This window comes from Salvelinus sp. IW2-2015, linkage group LG18, assembly GCF_002910315.2.
Source record: "Salvelinus sp. IW2-2015 linkage group LG18, ASM291031v2, whole genome shotgun sequence".
Classification (NCBI taxonomy): domain Eukaryota; kingdom Metazoa; phylum Chordata; class Actinopteri; order Salmoniformes; family Salmonidae; genus Salvelinus; species Salvelinus sp. IW2-2015.
Window position 1 is genome coordinate 22393 of NC_036858.1, and position 21468 is coordinate 43860.

General features: G+C 43.5%; 1 protein-coding gene across 1 annotated transcript in view; it reads left to right on the plus strand.

Moving 5' to 3' along the window:
* Positions 1-675: 675 nt before the first annotated feature.
* The window catches only part of kif20ba (kinesin family member 20Ba), a 42463-nt gene continuing 21670 nt past the window's right edge, over positions 676-21468 (plus strand). The window contains 25 exon segments of the mRNA XM_070448209.1: positions 676-850; positions 1278-1476; positions 2993-3100; positions 3202-3340; positions 3648-3832; positions 3944-3986; positions 4562-4771; positions 4963-5074; positions 5218-5289; positions 5403-5549; positions 5817-6237; positions 6539-6678; positions 7567-7690; positions 7983-8184; positions 8962-9023; positions 9168-9287; positions 9538-9691; positions 10329-10968; positions 11291-11429; positions 12939-13035; positions 13038-13060; positions 13152-13198; positions 15328-15455; positions 20430-20560; positions 20912-21067. Of these exon segments, the coding sequence (XP_070304310.1) occupies positions 1279-1476; positions 2993-3100; positions 3202-3340; positions 3648-3832; positions 3944-3986; positions 4562-4771; positions 4963-5074; positions 5218-5289; positions 5403-5549; positions 5817-6237; positions 6539-6678; positions 7567-7690; positions 7983-8184; positions 8962-9023; positions 9168-9287; positions 9538-9691; positions 10329-10968; positions 11291-11429; positions 12939-13035; positions 13038-13060; positions 13152-13198; positions 15328-15455; positions 20430-20560; positions 20912-21067 (3798 nt within the window). The 5' untranslated portion in view covers positions 676-850; position 1278.

Below are 21468 nucleotides of genomic sequence, written 5' to 3' on the forward strand. Positions count from 1 at the left end.
AACCTGTCCCGCAGGTGTGATGTTCGGATGTACTGATTCTTGTGCAGGTGTTGTTACACTGGTCTGCCGCTACGAGGACAATCACTCGCCCATCCTGTCTCCCTGTAGCTCTGTCTTAGGCGTCTCACAGTACGGACATTGCAATTTATTGCCCTGGCCACATCTGCAGTCCTCACACCTCTCGCAGCATGCCTAAGGCACATTCACGCAGATGAGCAGGGACCCTGGGCATCTTTCTTTTGGTGTTTATCAGGTCAGTAGAAAGGCCTCTTTAAGTGTCCTAAGTTTTCATAACTGTGACCTTAATTGCCTACTGTCTGTAAGCTTTAGTGTCTTAATGACCGTTCCACAGGTGCATGTTCATTAATTGTTTATTGTTCATTAACAAGATGGGAAAACGTGTTGTATTCCTTGTAAAACCTTTACAATGAAGATCTGTTAAATTCTTAGGATTTTTTCAAATTTATATTTGAAAGACAGGGTCCTGAAAAAGGGACGTTTTATTTTATGCTGAGTTTAGTAGTTATGGAATTCCAGCGATTCTAGTGTTAAAACTATATTCGAAAGCCTCCCCCATTTTTCMTTATATGGTTCCTTTCGACACCCCCACTTTTCCTGAGCGCTGCACCGAGAGATGACATATCAGTGGGTTGCAGCATAGAGACTGAGGGATGACGTCGCAGTTGGAGCCTATGGAAAAAACACTTTATTCGCCCCAATGAACTCTTCCGGTAAAAAAAATAAAAAATCACTCTCTCCCGATTGGTCGAATTTAAAAATAAGACCGCGACAGTKTGGGTTGAAGAAAGATTTTTGATGCGATCAATATTTTGGGAATCAGTTCTGTCACGTAAGTAGAAAAAAAGCCTTATGTCAATTGAATGTTTTTTTTATTTTTTATCATTCGGACAGGGTAGCGTTATTCWTGTTTCTTTATTCTGTTAGCTACGAAAATAGTTAGTTAGCGTTGTCATCGTCTGAATGGTTTAGCCAAAGAATACGTTATTATTATTGACTTCGTCTCTTCCTCTCTCTGGTTTAGCTAATGTTAGCTGTAACACAGAGCTGTCAGTGCACATACCAAGGAGTTTAAGTTAATGCCAACATTTGTCTACTCCAACGCCACTTGCTTATTGTGCTGATGTGCATTATTGTGATCTGCTTAGTTACATGTCAAAGGTGCGTTGCTAACGTTAGTTAGTTGCGAATGTAGAAAGTGCGCTTGCTGAACATCTAACGTTAGCTGTCTCTATCTCCCACAACATTATTTGACACAGGATGATGGAATCGTGTTTTTACAACAAATTGGAAAACGTGGAGCTGGAAGTTAACTTCGACGACTTGAAGAAAGACCTATTTTCTGAGTTTAATTCCATAGAGTCCCAGGAGTCTTGCCTGGAAGAGCATGAACACTTGCAGGTGTACCTTCGCATTCGACCATTCACATCAACTGAGAGTGAAAATGGCGAATCACAGGTAATTGAACTTGACACACACACACCCCTCTTGCTTGAAATCCACGCAGGGGTGTATTCATTATCCTTAGAGCACAGAATAATCGATCATTTATAGATCGTGCCAAACACTTCGCAGACTATTCGGAATGGCGATGGTTACATATCGGGATTTAAATCGATAGTTACATATCGGGATATACATTTTTACATGTATCGTTTTTACTGTCGCAATATTATGTTTGCGCTATTTGGCTGTACCTGCACCAAAACTCCAGTATTTCCCTTCATAGCTTGTTCTCCATCTTTTTAAATAGGGAGACAATTTGTTTTCAGCGCTAATTTTCATGACGGATCAAAATGTGTTTTCTGATTGCTCTCTCTTGTCCCTCTGCAGTAGACATATGGGGAGCAATATGTTTGGAACAGCRAAACGCAATGCACATAGAAACGTGAGAATTGTCATACATATACTATTGGCACCAAGTGTCATGATAATATCATATCTTCAGGTCCCTGGCAATTCCCAGCCCTAGTGGAAACCATACAATTAAAATKAACTACAACCTCCGTTTAAGAACCCAACAGCTTTTATGTCATGTTGAAGAGCGTTTGAAATGTATGATATCTGTTGCAAAATGTTTTTCATTGTAATGAATACACCCCAGTTTGTCACATGAACCATCTATATTGAACAAAAATATAAACTCAACATGCAACAATTTCAAAGATTTTACTTAAAGTTCATTTAAGGAAATCAGTCAATTTGAAATGTATTCATTGGTCCGACTCTGTGGATTTCACATGACTGCAAGTGGCCACCATGGGTGGGAATAGACGAACCCACTGGGGAGCCAGCCCAGCCAATCAGAATAGTTTTTTTCCAGACGAGGGCTTTATTACAGACAGAAATACTCTGCAGCACCCCCCTTTAGACGATCCCGCAGGTGAAGAAGACCGATGTGTCGGTCCTGGGCTGGCGTGGTTAAACATAGTCTGCAGTTGAGGCCAGTTGGACATACTGCCAAATTCTCTGAAATGACGTTGGAGGCAGCTTATGGTAGAGAAATAAACAAATTAACAACTATGGTGGACATTCCTGCAGTCATCATGCCAACTGCACACTCCCTCAACTTGAGACGTCTGGCGTTGTGAAAAAACTGCACATTTTAGTGGCCTTTTATTGTCCCCAGCACAAGGTGCACCTGTAATGATCATGCTGTTTTAATCAGCTTCTTGATAATCCAGCCACCTGACAGGTGTGGCATATCTTGGCAAGGGTGAAATGCTCACTAACAGGGATATAAACAAATTTGTGCTCTATTTGAGAGATGTTTTTTATGTGTATGGAAAATGTGTGCTGTCTTTTATTTCAGCTCATGAAACATGGGACCAACACTTTACATGTTGCGTTTGATATTTTTGTTCAATATAGATACCCATTACCTCACCACCGCGCACACACTTCCGATTTAACAAGAGACTTGGAAACATAATAATGACTATGACTTGCTGTCTTTTCCCTGTACACATTCAAGGACTGCGTTTCCATCGAGCTCCCGGACACGGTCCTCCTTAAGGCTCCAAGGACTTCGCTCTCAGCACGGCTCCGTGACAAATCGGCTCAACGGTTTCAATTCTCACAGGTCAGTCAGCGGGGTTTGTTGGAGACACCCATTACCCTTTTTCCTAGGAACAGAAAATGAAGGTTCTTCCAACCACGTTCTTTTTWAATTTTTGTCCTCAGGTGTTAGGGCCAGAAACCACTCAGAGGGAGATGTTTGATGGCACAGTGAGAGGTCTCGTCAAGGAGGTTCTGGAAGGGGGAAATTCTCTCGTTTTCACATATGGAGTGACAAATGCGGGAAAGACTTTCACTTTTCTAGGTTTGCTTTCTTGATTATTTTCTTGCCCGTGCAGAGTTGGACAAATGCAAACTGTGACGTTTTGGTGTAACATCCAACTTGTACACGAGGTCCAACCTGTGTTGGCATAGATTCACTGTTAGAATACCAGCAATGTGAAAATCCTATGTTGAGACTTAAATCCTCTGATGGTGCTTCTAAGTTTATATCGCAATCAAAAAAAACTGTTGTAGGTATGAACTGACGTGCTCTTTATGGTAAACTCCTGCTAACAAACACTGAGACAAAGTGATTGAGAAATGAAGAGATCCTCAACACCTGTTTTTAGGTCCAGAGGCCAATGCAGGGATCCTCCCCAGGTCTTTGAATGTCATCTTCAACAGCATTGAGGGGCGTGTTTACAACCAGATGACTGTCAAGCCTCAGCGATGCAGAGAGTTCATCAGGCTCACTAAAGACCAGCAGAGTGAAGAGGCCACTAGCAAGAGAAATCTCTTCAGGCTCCTCAAGGAGGTACTGGGTTGGTTCATTGACCTGATAAAAGCCATTGCATTACTCAACAGGTTGTTCTTTAGTTCTAGTAATTTATATTAAATGATGTCCCTTATTGCTCTTCTCCCATAGAGTGATAACCAGAAAAGCTTCACCAACAAGACAACCCTGGAAGGCAAGGGAATGTATTATTTTATATGACATTCAGCAAATGCTTTTATCCAAAGCGACTTAGACGAGCGTTCATACATTTTTACATATGGTTGGTCCTGGGAATTGAACCCACTATCCTGGCGTTGCAAGGTTCTACATTGTGATCATTTTACTCACATAYGCGCCTAAATAGTTTGCTATGCAATCTGTATTTTTATTTAGCACTTGTGCGCCTAGAAAAATGAAAGGATTCTAACTTTATTACCTCYAAATATTTTTCACTGTGCTCCTGCATTTCTTTATGCACGCCTATGATTTTGAACTTGGTCGCACACTGGCTCCTTTAAAAATAAATAAAAGGTTGCCGTAGAGAGTCCTGCGTTGTAAACGATATGTTCCTAATTGAGCTACATGGGACCAAATTGTTTATATTATCATTCCACGATGCATAGTCCTGTCCTGCATTTAGACATGATTGTCACACCCCACATGTCGCCATCTCTCTGGTAGTTTGGTGTATCATTAGCCATTTACAATAGACTTCTATCCAACCAGAGGTTTGTAACAGCCTAACACCACCACTTGTTTCTCTGACAGGGTCCACACTAAGTGACATTGAGGGGACTGTGACGGAACAACGTTTCAGTCTGGATGTTGAAGCACAAACCAAGTTCTCCGTCTGGGTGTCCTTCTGTGAAATCTACAACGAGAACATTCACGACCTGCTGGAGCCCATGCCGATCGGAGCCCAGAAGAGAATCTCACTGCGGCTGTCACAGGATGTCAAAGGCAACTCCTTTGTAAAAGGTAACGGCTGCAGGTTGTAAAAGGTAACCTTACTTAGTCTTTTATATATTTATCCAATGACACTCAGTCATGCATGCGTACGTTTTACGTCCGGGTGGTCCCGGGAATCAAACCCACAATCTTGTCGTTGTAAGCACCACGCTCTAYCAACTGAACCGGAGATGACCAAATGTTCCTGTGTGTGATTTCAGATCTGAAGTGGGTACAAGTGAACAATGCGGAGGAGGCCTACAAGGTAATGAGGCTAGGGAAGAAGAACCAGAGCTTCGCCAGCACAAAGCTCAACCTCCTCTCGAGCAGGAGGTGATTATTAAGCATGTCAATCATTTCCCTTTTTGATTTATTTGAGTCTTTCTTTGAGGCTGGTACGAACTTGCATGAGCCAAGTTCACACAGCACAGTAGATTGACCGCTGTGCTCTTATACACATCTGTTCCTATGCTCAGCCACAGCATCTTTTCTGTTCGTATCCTGCGGATGGAAGATGCTAGGATTCCTCGTGTTAACTCGATCAGCGAGTAAGTGAAATAGATATTTTGTTTTATTAATTTGCACAAAAACGATATCCTTAGAAGCCCTATGCAGTACTTGTGGATGTGTGTGTATTAAGGCAGGGTTTCTTTATGTTCAGGCTGTCCTTGTGTGACCTGGCTGGGTCTGAGAGGTGTGCTAAAACTCAGAATAAAGGGGAGCGTTTGAAAGAGGCCGGAAACATCAACACTTCCCTGATGACACTGGGCAAGTGCATCAACACGTTACGGCAAAGCCAGCAATCCAAGTGAGCCTTGAATATCTGCTTTCAGAAAAATATTTAATGATTATGGAATTATACATTTTACAAAGCGTCGGGTGGGGTTTACAAATCTGCAGCTTGGAATTGTTGATGTTCTGACCTGATGAGGACCACAGTGGAAATATGTCAGACTTCTTATTCTGCCAGTCATGTTTTTTGATGTAATAGATGTACTGGATGTATAGATATTATTATTATTATTATTTGTATTTTTTAAATTACTGACAAATGTAATCAAACCCTTGTTGCTAGGCTACCACAGCACGTCCCCTTCAGGGAGAGCAAGCTGACCCACTACCTACAGGGCTTCTTCTGTGGGCGGGGCAAGGCCTGCATGATAGTCAACATCAACCAGTGTGCCTCCATGTACGACGAGACGCTCAACGTGCTCAAGTTCTCCGCCGTGGCTCAGAAGGTGGTGGTGCTGACCACCAAGCCTGTCCCCCACCTCGCCACCAAGAGGTCGGCCCGGGAACTGTCCATGATCATCAACAACGCAGACAGGAAGTACCTGTTGGGTCAGAAGAGAAGGAGCTCCCTGGTTGGCTGGGAGACCAGTCTGGAGGATGTGCAGGAGCGTGACGACACAGAGGAGGAARAGGAGAGCGTGATGGAGACCATGCAGGAAGTGGACCATGACGAAAAGGTTCTCATCAATAAAGACACTTATGAGGTAAGTCTCTCCCCCCCCGAACTGCTTCTGTGGCTATTTTGATTCTTACACAGAAATTCCAATTGGCTCATCAATGCTAAAAAAAAACTACATTTCCAGGCTCTGATTTGATTTAGACATTTGGGGAAGATTTAGGCCTGCTAATAGTAAACGGACCAGAGTTTTGCTCATCGGGTGAAATGGTCAAAACTATGGGACCCTAATTAATGTAACGTTCATCTCCGGTTAACCTAGAACTACAGTGTCACGTAATGCTCAATGACGTCTGTCCACAAGAGGTAAATGTCTGTCAACCCTTCAGAGCCAGCTACTCCAGTTGACGGAGCTCCGGGAACAGCTGCAGGAAGAGAGGTCTAAAAACGTTGCTTTGGAATCCCGGATCCGTGACGAGGTCACCAAGGAGTTCTCGGAGTTCTTCTCTGAAATGCAGACCGATTACAAGTGAGCTCTTCTGTGCCTTGTTTCAGTCATCTATTTTGGTTGTTTTTGGTTGCTTAAAAAAAAGAAATGGTTTGGTTTTATAGTGTTTTTCTACCGAGGTACTCAAAACACTTTACATAGTAGGGGAGCTTTTAAAGGTAAATGTTTTTCTATGTTTTTTGATACATAACTGAACAAGCTCTAGCTATAATGTTTGGGACGGCAGGTAGCCTAGTGGTTAGAGCGTAGGGGCGGCAGGTAGCCTAGTGGTTAGAGCGTAGGGGCGGCAGGTAGCCTAGAGGTTAGAGCGTAGGGGCGGCAGGTAGCCTAGTGGTTAGAGCGTAGGGGCGGCAGGTAGCCTAGTGGTTAAGAGCGTAGGGGCGGCAGGTAGCCTAGTGGTTAGAGCGTAGGGGCGGCAGGTAGCCTAGGTGTTAGAGCGTAGGGGCGGCAGGTAGCCTAGTGGTTAGAGCGTAGGGGCGGCAGGTAGCCTAGTGGTTAGAGCGTAGGGGCGGCAGGTAGCCTAGTGGTTAGAGCGTAGGGGCGGCAGGTAGCCTAGTGGTTAGAGCGTAGGGGCGGCAGGTAGCCTAGTGGTTAGAGCGTAGGGGCGGCAGGTAGCCTAGTGGTTAAAGCGTAGGGGCGGCAGGTAGCCTAGTGGTTAGAGAGTAGGGCGGCAGGTAGCCTAGTGGTTAGAGTGTAGGGACGGCAGGTAGCCTAGTGGTTAGAGTGTAGGACTTATAACCGAAAGGTTGCAAGATCGAATCCCCGAGCTGACAAGGTAAAAATCTGTTGTTCTGCCTCGGAACAAGGCATTTAACCCACTGTTCCTAGGCCGTCATTGAAAATAAGAATTTGTTCTTAACTGACTTGCCTAGTTAAATATAAAAAAAATTATATATCTCTGTTTTACAGGGAGCGTCTGGCCAAAGAGGAGAAGAATGTCGAGGAGAGAGCATTGAAGCGTCTAGAGATCCTGAGAAATCTAGTGAACATTAACACCAGCCAAGAGGAGTTGGACAGAGTAGAGCGAGCCACAGTAATGCATCCCGTCTAGATATGCTGGACATTAGCAGTGTCAACTTTCATGATGTGGCCATGTCTCTTCCTTTACCTTGGTGTTCAAACTGCGGTGACAAAAAAAAAACCTAGCTTGTCTTTTCTTACTAGTGCTGTCTTTGCTGAAGGCTACTTTTATTGAGGAATAATGTATTTACTATGAGAGCGATATGTGCTTGTCTCACCTAGCTATTTTAAGATTAATGCACTAATTGTAAGTGTCTCTGGATTATAGCGTCTCCAAAATGACTCGTATGTCTTCTCTGCTGTAGGAGGACAGCTCGTCATTGGGAGGGATGTTTGACTCCATGTGCAGTGACCTGGCAAGCATAAAGAAGGCGGCTGAGGAGGCCAAGACATGTCTGGTGGTCACCCAACCCAATGGCGAAACCATCTCCAATCTGGAGAAGAGAGTGGATGATCTCTCGGCGCTGCTGAGCCAAGCCCAGGAGCAGCTCACTGTCAAAACCAATGGTAGCCAACTGACAACCAGTTGCCTCGTTATTTTGAATTGTTTTATATCCCAGTGTCCCACATGACATTTTTTGCCCAAGCACTACACCTATTTACAATAATGCTGTGTTCATAACCAAGTGGGAAGGTGATATTTATCACATACAACTCGGGGGGGGGGGGGGGGGGGAATCCACTTTAATGGCCCTCCAACTGGTAAGACCTAGTGGGGAAACTATGCTTCATGCCTGAGCTCTGTCTTCTCACACATGCTGACCTCTGACATCACCTACTCAGGAAATTACCTCTGTAACAGCATTTTTAAATGCAACAACAAAACATTTGTATAAAGATTGCTTCCTATCTCTATAATTTGTTTATAAACATGATAGCTGTACTTTTAGTTGATGGTTGACGCAGCTTATTGGCCATTTAGCCAAATGGCTTTCCAACAAGTTCAGATAATTACCACTTTCCCACTTGGTTATGAACGCAGCATAAGCGAAGGCTTGAGGAGTTGATTTATTTGAATCTGGTGTGTAATGCTAAGGCAAGAACTAAAATCTGCCACCCCTTTGGTTCCCCAGGAACAGGATTATGAAACACTGGTGTAGCCTATCACGTTCACATACGCAGTAGTTGTATCTCTTTCAGCGATAACCTGTTAATCACYTGTTTTCACTATCCATCAATGACTGCTCCGGATCGGTTTGACTCATCCCATAACAGTGGCTGTGATGGAACTCACACAATGTTTCCCTTCGGTTGAGTAGTCGTTGTCTTCCGTTTAAATTTCAGAACTAGAACGTTATTGCAGACAAGCGCAGCAATCGAACCAACAGCTTGAAGAGGCTAGAAAGGTATTGTGCAATTGTTTTGGTTCTTTTCCAGCAATGGGACTTTTGGGTTGTCTGTTCTAGTTAAACCGTATTCCGCTAGGTTTTAGTTCACGKTTAACAGAGTAGTTCTGACCAGAGTTTTTCTTTTCTGTTTTCTCTTTTTAGACTCTCGAGTCTCAGGAGCTGAAATTCTCCCACTTCCTGGAGATGTGTCATGAGAAGGATGAGCTGATCACCACGCTTCAGAACACTGTAGACCAACAGCTCCAAGCCACGATCAAGGATGTATGTAGATTTTTAAGTGGCCCTTTGATCTGACTAGCTAATGGACATCAGCCTGTTTCATACTTAGTATTCCACCTTTACATCTCCCATTTATACTTGACTGGTGCCAATTTCCCATCCTTATGTCACATTATAAATGCTCATATCTAGAATGTGATTTTAATTATTAATTTTTATATCTTTTTTTTTATTCCAGCTTGAGTAGGCCATGCTTGACGTTTTTAACATTTGTTGGGTTTTTCCTTGACAGAAGACTACATTTGACGGCATCAAGGATGAGATCCTGCAACTGAAGAGCAGCTGCACTTGCTCCAGAGGGCAGAGGCCCAGCTCTCGCGCAGAGAGCCGCAAACGGCTGGTGGATCTCCAGGCCAACCTGGAGGACCAGCCCCCCAGCAAGAAAGGTACGGGCTGGGCTCCGAGCACTGCCGGGAAGCCCCTCCCACCGTTTGTTGGGGTGAGAGCAGGGGGGAGAGAGAACACAGCCAAAGGTCGCAAAAACACCCGCTTAAAGAGGCAACTGTCTGCGCTCAAGAACTAATGCAGTCCAAAGTTTCAGACACTGGAGCACTTTTCATCATGTTTTTCTATGTATCCATGTTTGTGTTCCTCATTTCTGGCCTGATGTTTTTTAAGTGGTTGTATTCCATATGATTTTGATTATTAATAAAAGTTTTTTGTTGTTGTTGCTGTGCTCAGATATTTTCGAAACGTTGTCTAGCATTGGTAGGAATTATTGTTGTGTCTCATTGGTAGAGAGACACCACTTMATGTCCTGGGAAATGGGCTTCACTAACCAGACACTATATTGACATGGTTATTAAAAGACAGATTTTTTTCCCCACATATTGTTTGCCGACCAAAATTGCAACGTGTCCAGTTGTTATGATATTAAACAAACCAACGGTCCTAGTCTCATTCCACTGGCTAATGCTTAAGGAGCACACTACATTTGGTTTGACACTGTTGACCATCAAGTCAACCTCAGAAGCTTTGCGTCACCTTTAAAGATAATTCAACAAGTGTCCATGTCTTTGTTAGGGTTCCTGGGGAGAGGACAGAAGGAGATGGACAGATTGCGCAGGGAGCTGGTGGAGGTACAAAAGGACAGTGGGCTTCTCCGAGACAAGCTGACGGAACAGGAAAGAGAATTCCCAGAGGCCCTAGAGGAGAGTGAGCTGGGAGAGAAACCGGCCCAACAGCAGATCTCAGAACAGCAGCTGGAGGTGCTAAAAGAGAAACCGGCCCCACAGGAACTGAACTTGGAGCAGCTCAGGGCAGAAATGGAGGAGGCTAAAGCCATGGCCCACAGCGAGAACTCTGTAGCTGAGGTCGTGACCTTGAAAGGAAAGATAGCTGCACTGGAAGAGAAGCAGTGCACCCACCAAACGGAGAGGGAGGCGGCCGCAACCGTGTCCCAGTCGTATAACGACGAGCTCATGTCCCAAACGAAGAGAGTGGCAGAGTTGGAGAAGACACTGTTTGAAAAGGAGGCGCAGGTGTCAGGCCTGCAGAGGAGCCTGAGGGAGGCGCAGGAGATGCGGGAGGAAGAGGAGACCGCTACGGTGCAGGAGGCTCGTAAGAGGGAGGTGGAGAGGAGGAGGGAGCTGCTGGCTGTGGCTGAAGAGGCCATCACTCAGAAGAACGCTGAGCTGGAGAGGAGAGAGCAGGTCATCACCAGGTGGGCTGGCTGGTACCTTTCACTCTGGCTACTGGGGAGGCCTATGTGCCAATCCCAAATCATAACCTACGTCCTATGCACGTGTGGAGATCTGAGAGGATTTGATTGGTATAAGCAATATGGTGAAACTTCAGCCTAGCCTATCAGGGAGCAAGGTGTAGCTATTACAAGATTGATTACGCTTGTCCTCTCAGATCTCCACGAGTGCACAGGGAACGATTTGGGATTGGCCTACATGTTTCTTCCTTTCCCCTGTTCCTCCTTACTGGTAAACCTCTAATGTAGTGCTGTTTGAGTTCATCTCTTGTGTTCGTGACCACAGATTGAAGGAGACGGCTAAACTTGACTCGGACAAAGTGAAGRGTTTGAGCCTGGACCTTCAGAGGAAAGATGATGACACTTCTGATCTCAAAGAGAAGCTGTCCGACTCAAAAAAACAGATACAGCAAGTTCAAATGGAGGTAAAAGCTGTTTTAATATTTATTTATGCAACAGATACTATCATAGTAGGTTCATAATTACAATCACTAATAACATCAATCACTGTTAATAACGTATGAATCACTATCAATAACATATGAATCACTATTAATAATGTATGAATCAACTATCAATAACGTATGAATCACTATAATAACGTATAGAATCCTAAATAACGGATGAATCACTATAATAATGTACGAATCTCTAATAACGTATGAATCACTAACATACGAATCACCTAATAAATGTATGAATCACTATTAATAACGTATGAATCACTATTAAATGTACGAATCTCTAATAACGATAGATCACTAAAATACGAATCACTTAATAATGTATGAACACTATTAATAACGTATGAATCACTATAATAAGGTATGAACTACTATTAATAACATATGAATCACTATTGATAACGTATGAATCGCTATAAATATATAAAATTTTATAATAATATATGAATCGCTATTCATAACGTATGAACCACTAATAACGTATGAATCACTATTAATAAGGTATGAATCACTATTAATAATGTATCAATCACTATTAATAACATATGAATCACTATTATAACGATTGAATCGCTAAATATATAAAATTTCTATAATAATATATGAATCGCTATCATAACGTATGAACCACTAATAACGTATGATCACTTCATAACGTATGAATCACTATTAATAATGTATCAATCACTATTAATAATGTACGAATCACTATTAATAACATATGAATCAGAATAATATAGACTCACTATTAATAATGCATGAACCACTTTAAAAACATGAATCACTATTAAACATATGGATCACTGTAATAACAATGAACACTTCATAACGTTTTAATCACTATTGATAAAGTATGAATCACTATTGATAACGTATGAATCACTATTAATAATATATGAATCACTATTAATAATGTATGAATCACTATAATGACATATGAATCGCTATTCATAATGTATGAATCACTATTAATAATATATCAACACTATTAATAATGTATGAATCACTATAAATGACATATGAATCGCTATTCATAATGTATGAATCACTATTAATAAATATTGAATCACTATTAATAATGATGAATCACATAATGACATAGAACGCTATCATAATTATGAATCACATAATAAATATATGCAATCACTATTGATAGCACATTGAATCACTATTGATAACGCATGCATAGAATAACGTATGAATCACTATATAACGTATGAATCACTATTAATAACATATGAATCACTATTCATAATGTAGAATCACTTAATAACGTATGAATCACTATAATACGTATGAATCACTATCATAAACTATAAATCACTATTCATAACGTTATGAATCCACTATTCATAACGTATGAATCACTATTCATAACGTATGAATCACTATTCATAACGTAATGAATCACTATTCATAAACGTATGAATCACTATTCATAATGTATCTCCCTTTTGTTTCCTACCCAAGATCATTTCCATGCGAGGAGAGGAGAAATCTCTCAAACGAAAACTGCAGGACTTGGAGAAAGTGAAGAAACTGCAGCAGGCAGACTTGGCTAATAAAGACAGACCATACAGCAACTGAAAACGGTATGTTCTTTAATCGTCGTTAATCTTGGTTGTTTTACTTTAAAATGTGCCATTTGTTGACCGGAGCTTGAGCAGCCCTTTCTCTTTCCAGGAACAGTCTGCTGACGAGAACCTCAAGCTCTATCCGAACGCCTGTAAAGGGTACATAAAGCCTATTGATCCATACTGTTCTGCTCTGTATTTCTGTGTGCCGTACATAGGCTGTGTTCTTGCCTACTACTTAGTAAAATGACGTACTGCGTATTTGTCTACATACTCTTTGGAGCACACTGTTGGGTTCAAAGATGCTCTCTCTCTTCCTGTAATCATGGAGTTAGGCTGCTCTCTCTCTGTCCTGTAATCATGGAGTAGGCTGCTCTCCTCTGTCCTGTAACATGGAGTTAGGCTGCGCTTCTTTCTGTCCTGTAATCATGGAGTTAGGCTCTCTCTCTCTGTCCTGTAATCATGGAGTTAGGCTGCTCTTCTCTCTGTCCTGTAATCATGGAGTAGGCTGCTCTTCTCTCTGTCCTGTAATCATGGAGTTAGCTGTCTCATCTCTGTCCTGTAATCATGGATACTGCTTTCTCTCTGTCCTGAATCATGGAGTTAGGCTGCTTCTTCTTCTGTCCTGTAATCATGGAGTTAGGCTGCTCTTCTCTCTGTCCTGTAATCATGGAGTTAGGCTGCTCTTCTCTCTTCCTGTAATCATGGAGTTAGCTCTTCTCTCTCGTCTGTAATCATGGAGTTAGGCTCTCTCTCTCGTCCTGTAATCATGAGTTAGGCGCTCTCTCTCTGTCCTGTAATCATGGAGTTAGGCTGCTCTTCTCTCTGTCCTGTAATCAGGAGTTAGGCTGCTCTCTCTCTGTCCTGTAATCATGAGTTAGGCTGCTCTTCTCTGTCCTGCAATCATGGAGTAGGCTGCTCTTCCTCTGTCCTGTAATCATGGAGTTAGGCTGCTCTTCTCTCTGTCCTGTAATCAGGAGTTAGCTGCTCTTCTCTCTTGTCCTGTAATCATGGAGTTAGGCTGCTCTCCTCTCTGTCCTAATCATGGATAGGCTGCTTTCTCTCTGTCCTGTAATCATGGAGTTAGGCTGTCTCTTCTCTCTGTCCTGTAATCATGGAGTTAGGCTGCTCTCTCTCTGTCCTGTAATCATGGAGTTAGGCTGCTCTTCTCTCTGTCCTGTAATCATGGAGTTAGGCTGCTCTTCTCTCTGCCTGTAATCATGGAGTTAGGCTGCTCTTCTCTCTGTCCTGTAATCATGGAGTTAGGCTGCTCTTCTCTCTGTCCTGTAATCATGGAGTTAGGCTGCTCTCTCCTGTCTGATCATGGAGTTAGGCTGCTCTTCTCTCTGTCCTGTAATCATGGAGTTAGGCTGCTCTCCTCTTTCCTGTAATCATGGATTAGGCTGCTCTTCTCTGTCCTGTAATCATGGAGTAGGCTGCTTCCTCTCTGTCCTGTAATCATGGAGTTTAGGCTGCTCTCCTCTCTGTCCTGTAATCATGGAGTTAGGCTGCTCTTCTCTCGTCCTGTAATCATGGAGTTAGGCTGCTCTCTCTCTGTCCTTTAATCATGGAGTTAGGCTGCTCTCTCTCTGTCCTTGTATCATGGAGTAGGCTGCTTTTCTCCTGTCCTGTAATCATGGAGTTAGGCTGCTCTTCTCTCTCGTCCTGTAATCATGGAGTTAGGCTGCTCTTCTCCCGTCCTGTAATCATGGAGTTAGGCTGCTCTTCTCTCTGTCCTGTAATCATGGATTAGGCTGCTCTCATCTCTGTCCTGTAATCATGGAGTTAGGCTGCTTCCATCTCTGTCCTGTAATCATGGAGTTAGGCTGCTCTCATGCTCTGTCCTGTAATCAGTGAGTTAGGCTGCTCTCATCTCTGTCCTGTAATCAGGAGTTAGGCTCTCTCTCTTCTTCCTGTAATCATGGAGTTAGGCTGCTCTCTCTCTGTCTGTAATCATGGAGTTAGCTCTCTCATCTCTGTCCTGTAATCATGGAGTTAGGCTGCTCTTCTCTTTTTATTTTAAATGTAAACTTTATTTAACCAGACAAGCCAGTTATGAACAAATTCTTATTTACAATGACGGCCAAACCCGGACGACGCTGGGCCAATTGTGCGCCACCCTATGGGACTCCCAATCACGGCCGGTTGTGATACATCCTGAATTCGAACCAGGGTGTCTGTAGTGACGCCTCTTGCATTGAGATGCAGTGCCTTAGACCGCTGCGCCACTCGGGAGCCCAAAATGTATCTCTGTCTTGTATTCATGGGGTTCATTGTGCTTCCCCAGACCTTCAGGCTAAGGAGCGTATGATGGAGGACATGCGTCTGGCTCTGACTGAACAGGAGGATACCCAGACCCAACAGGAGCAGGTGTTAGAGGCCAAACTGGATGAGATTGACGCCCTCATTGAAGGTGGGATTATCTCAAGATGTAGTTTTCCATGACGGTGTATATTTGGTGTTTTAAGTTCTAGTTGATTTATTCGCACACTCACAAAAAGACAAGTGAAAGACAAACCGTTCAGATAAAGAAACAAGGTATCAAAATCAAATCAAATTTATTTGGATAGGCAGAACATGACCAAGATGTTCAAACGTTCATAGATGACCAGCAGGGTCAGATAATAATAATCACAGTGGTTGTAGAGGGTGCAACAGGTCAGCACCTCAGGAGTAAATGTCAGTTGGCTTWTCATAGCCGATCATTCAGAGTTAGAGACAGTAGGTGCGGTAAAGAGAGAGAGTCCAAAACAGCAGGTCTGGGACAGGTAGCACGTCCAGTGATCAGTTCAGGGTTCCATAGCCGCAGGCAGAACAGTTGAAACTGGAGCAGCAGCATGACCAGGTGGACTGGGGCAGCAAGGAGTCATCAAGCCAGGTAGTCCTGAGGCATGGTGCTAGGGCTCAGGTCCTCAGAGAGAAAGAGAGAGAGAATTAGAGGGAGCATACTTAAATTCACACAGGACACCGGATGAGACAGGAGAAATACTCCAGATATAACAGACTGACCCTAGCACACCGACACAAACTATTGTAGCATAAATACTGGAGGCTGAGACAGGAGGGGTCGGGAGACACTGTGGCCCTGTCCGACGATACCCCCGGACAGGGCCAAACCGGCAGGATATAACCCCACCCACTTTGCCAAAACACAGCCCCCACACCACTAGAGGGATATCTTCAACCACCAACCTACTACCCTGAGACAAGGCCGAGTATAGTCCACAAAGATCTCCCCCATGGCACGAACACGAGGGTGGCGCCAACCCGGACAGGAAGATCACGTCAGTGACTCAACCCACTCAAGTGACGCACCCCTCCTAGGGACGGCATGGAAGAGCACCAGTAAGCCAGTGACTCAGCCCCTGTAATAGGGTTAGAGGCAGAGAATCCCAGTGGAGAGATGGGAACCGGCCAGGCAGAGACAGCAAGGGCGGTTCGTCACTCCAGTGCCTTTCCGTTCACCTTCACACTCCTGGGCCAGACTACACTCAATCATAGGACCTACTGAAGAGATGCGTCTTCAATAAAGACTTAAAGGTCGAGACCGAGTCTGCGTCTCTCACATGGGTAGGCAAACCATTCCATAAAAATGGAGCTCTATAGGAGAAAGCCCTGCCTCCAGCTGTTTGCTTAGAAATTCTAGGGACAATTAGGAGGCCTGCGTCTTGTGACCGTAGCGTAGGTGGTCGGTACAGTGGGGAGAACAAGTATTTGATACACTGCCGATTTTGCAGGTTTTCCTACTTACAAAGCATGTAGAGGTCTGTAATTTTTATCATAGGTACACTTCAACTGTGAGAGACGGAATTTAAACAAAAATCCAGAAAATCACATTGTTATGATTTTTAAGTAATTAATTCGCATTTTATTGCATGACATAAGTATTTGAATCACCTACCAACCAGTAAGAATTCCGGCTCTCACAGACCTGTTAGTTTTTCTTTAAGAAGCCCTCCTGTTCTCCCACTCATTACCTGTATTAACTGCACCTGTTTGAACTCGTTACCTGTATAAAAGACACCTGTCCACCCCATCAATCAACAGACTCCAACCTCTCCACAATGGCCAAGACCAGAGAGCTTGTAAGACATCAGGGATAAAATTGTAGACCTGCACAAGGCTGGGATGGGCTACAGGACAATAGGTAAGCAGCTTGGTGAGAAGGAACAACTGTTGGCGCAATTATTAGAAAATGGAAGAAGTTCAAGATGAGGGTCAATCACCCTCGGTCTAGGGCTCCATGCAAGATCTCACCTCGTGGGGCATCAATGATCATGAGGAAGGTGAGGGATCAGCCCAGAACTACACGGCAGGACTGGTCATAGACCTGAGAGAGCTGGGACCACAGTCTCAAAGAAAACATTAGTAACACACTACGCCGTCATGGATTAAAATCCTGCAGCACACGCAAGCGCTCCCCTGCTCAAGCAGCGCATGTCCAGGCCCGTCTGAAGTTTGCCAATGACCATCTGGATGATCCAGAGGAGGATTGGAGAAGGTCATGTGGTCTGATGAGACAAAATAGAGCTTTTTGGTCTAAACTCCACTCGCCGTGTTTGGAGGAAGAAGAGGATTAGTCAACACCCAAGAACACATCCTATACCGTGAAGCTTGGAGGTGGAAACATCATTCTTTGGGGATGCTTTTCTGCAAAGGGGACAGGACGACTGCACCCGTATTGAGGGAGGATGGATGGGGCCATGCATCGCGAGATCTAGCAAACACCCTCCTTCCCTCAAGTAAAGCATTTGAAGATAGGTCGTGGGCTGGTCTTTCTAGCATGACGACGACCGAAACACACAGCCAGGGCAACTAAGGAGGCTCCGTAAGAAGCATCTCAAGTCCTGGTGTGGCTAGCCAGTCTCCAGACTGAACCCAATAGAAAATCTTTGGAGGGAGTGAGTCCGTATTGCCCAGCGACAGCCCCGAACCTGAAGGATCTGGAGAGGTCTGGTATGGAGGAGTGGGTCAAAATCCCTGCTGCAGTGTGTGCAAACCTGGTCAAGAACTACAGGAACGTAATGATCTCTGTAAATTGCAAAATGGTTTCTGTACCAAATATTAAGTTCTGCTTTTCTGATGTATCAAATACTTATGTCATGCAAAAAAATGCAAATGAATTACTTAAAAATCATACAATGTGATTTTCTGGATTTTTGTTTTAGATTCYGTCTCTCACAGTTGAAGTGTACCTGTGATAAAAATTACAGACCTCTACATGCTTTGTAAGTAGGAAAACCTGCAAAATCGGCAGTGTATCAAATACTTGTTCTCCCCACTGTATGTACGGCAGGACCAAATCGGAGAGATAGGTAGGAGCAAGTCCTTGTAATGCTTTGTAGGTTAGCAGTAAAACCTTGAAATCAGCCCTGCCTTAACAGGAAGCCAATGTAGAGAGGCTAGCACTGGAGTAATATGATTTAAAAAAATGTGGTTCTTGTCAAGATTCTAGCAGCCGTGTTTAGCACTAACTGAAGTTTATCTAGTGTTTTATCCGGGTAGCCGGAAAGTAGAGCATTATAGTAGTCTAACCTAGAAGTAACAAAAGCATGGATACATTTTTTTGCATCATTTTTGGACAGAAAGTTTCTGATTTTTGCAAAGTTACGAAGATGGAAAAAAGCTGTCCTTGAAACAGTCTTGATATGTTCGTCAAAAGAGAGGTCAGGGTCCAGAGTAACGCCGAGGTCCTTCACATTTTTATTTGAGACGACTTTACAACCATCAAGATTAATTGTCAGATTTAACAGAAGATCTCTTTGTTTCTTGGGACCTAGAACTAGCATCTCTGTTTCGTCCGAGTTTAAAAGTCAAACATTTTCCGCCATCCACTTCATTAGGTCTGAAACAAAGGCTTCCAGGAAGGGGCTTCACCATGTTTCATCAAAATGTACAGCTGTGTGTCATCCGCATAGCAGTGAAAGTTAACATTGTTTCTGAATGACATCCCCAAGAGGTAAAATATATAGTGAAAACAATAGTGGTCCTAAAACGGAACCTTGAGGAACACTGACATGTACAGTTGATTTGTCAGAAGACAAACCATCCACAGAGACAAACTGATATCTTTCCGACAGATAAGATCTAAACCAGGCCAGAACATGTCCGTGTAGACCAATTTGGGTTTCCAATCTCTCCAAAAGAATATGGTGATCGATGGTATCAAACGCAGCACTAAGGTGTAGGAGCACGAGGACAGAAGCAGAGCCTCGGTCTGACGCCATTAAAAGGTAATTAACCACCTTCATGAGTGCAGTCTCAGTGCTATGATGGGGTCTGCCACTGAAAAACATCCCCACAGCATGATGCTGCCACCACCATGCTTCACCGTAGGGATGGTGCCAGGTTTCCTCCAGATGTGACGCTTGGCATTCAGGCCAAAGAGTTCAATCTTGGTTTCATCAGACCAGAGAATCTTGTTTCTCATGGTGTGAGAGTCCTTAAGGTGCTTTTTGGCAAACTCCAAGCAGGCTGTCTTGTGCCTTTTTACTGAGGAGTGAATTCCATCTGGCCACTATCATAAAGGCCTGATTGGTGGAGTGSTGCAGAGATGGTTGTCCTTCTGTCAGGTTCGAGGAACTCTGGAGCTCTGTCAGAGTGACCACTGTCTTCTTGGGGACATTCAATGCTGCTGAAATTGTTTGCTACCTTTCCCCAGATCTGTGCCTCGAAACAATCCTGTCTCAGAGCTCTACGGACAGTTCCTTCGACCTCATGGCTTGGTTTTTGCTCTGACATGCACTGTCAACTGTAGGACCTTATATAGACAGGTGTGTGCTTTTCCAAATAATGTCCAATCAATTGAATTTACCACAGGTGGACTCCAACCACAGTTGTAGAAACATCTCAAGGATGATAAATGGAAACAGGATGCACCTGAGCTCAATTTTGAGTCTCATAGCAAAGGGTCTGAATACTTATGTAAATAAGGTATTTCCGTTTTTTATTCTTAATACATTTGCAAAAAAATCTAAACCTGTTTTCGGTTTGTCATTATGGGGTATTGTGTGTAGACAAAAAAGTATGTTTAATCCGTTTTTGAATAAGGCTGTAACGTGACGAAATGGGGAGAAGGGGTCTGAATACTTTCCGAATGCACTGTATATATGCGTGTACATGTATTTGAAATACTCTAAATAATATTTCACCCCAGATCTGAATACTGTCGGCGCTGGGTTCGACTGAGATGGACATTTGTCTCGAATGTATTGAGGCTGTTCTGAGGGTGCAACTCAATATTAGGAAGGTGTTCCTAATGTTTGTATACTCAGTTTATACAAAACATTGTTCAGTCAATTAAACATAGAATAGTGATTACAACTGAACATGGTGATAGTACTCAAGTGTTCTTGTTGTTTTTTGTCCCCCCCCCCCCCCCCCCCAGAGGTGGATGAACTGAAAGGACTGTTACGCTACCAAGACAGTGGGAAAGACACTGGAGCCCTGAGAGACAACCAATCGGACGAGGCCAAGCTAGCCATACAGGAAGCAATTCAGGCTCAAGTCACCTTGAAGGTGGACATCTCAATATGTGACTCACCACCTGGATTTGGTCTTATGTAGCAAAATCTGAATTTTTTWAAATKTATTTWGTTTTACATTGGATAAAAGTAGATATTCAGAGCTACTAAATGGTACATCATACACTACATTTTAGAGGAACAACGGGAAAGTAATTTTGCTTTGAAAGATGATGAAATTCACTCTCCTGTGAAGTCGTGACTTGCGACATACGCCTTTGTTTCCTGAAACGTGTCAACATATGTAGTTGTTGATAGTGTGTATTTTCTCCTTTTATTTTTTACATTGGATTAGTCAGTACATGTAAGTGTACTTCCAAGTATAAGTAATTGTGTGTGTTTCTAGCTGTGTACTGAGAAACACCAAGCTGACAGGAGGAAGTGGCTTGAAGAGAAGACTGTTCTGATCCGGCTGGCCAAGGAGGCCGAGGATAAGAGGAACCAGGAGATGAGGAAGTTTGCAGACGGCCGCAAGCTTCACGCCAAGCAGCAAACCCAAGTGGTAAAACAACTTCCCCTCGGGGACCCCCAGCCGTTCCATGTGTATGAACTAATTCCACAGTTATCAAACCTGATTCAACTAATCATCAAGCCCTTTACAAGGTGAATCAGGTGAGCTAGTTCAACAACATTGTGAAACGTCTGGGGATCCCATAGGAGAGGTTTTCCTTACAATACAGCTACAATACCCTCTACAGACAAAGGCTGCAATTACACAGATCAGACATCTTGCCAATAATTGGTTAAAAAGATCAGAATTGGGCTGCCTGTGTAAATGCAGCCTAAGAAACCCCTGTTTGTCTGTGAGCCTGTAGGAAGGTCTGGTGGCCCAGCTCAGTGAGATGGGGTTAAAACCTACTAAGAAACCGCTGTCTGTCTGTGACCCTGTAGGAAGGTCTGGTG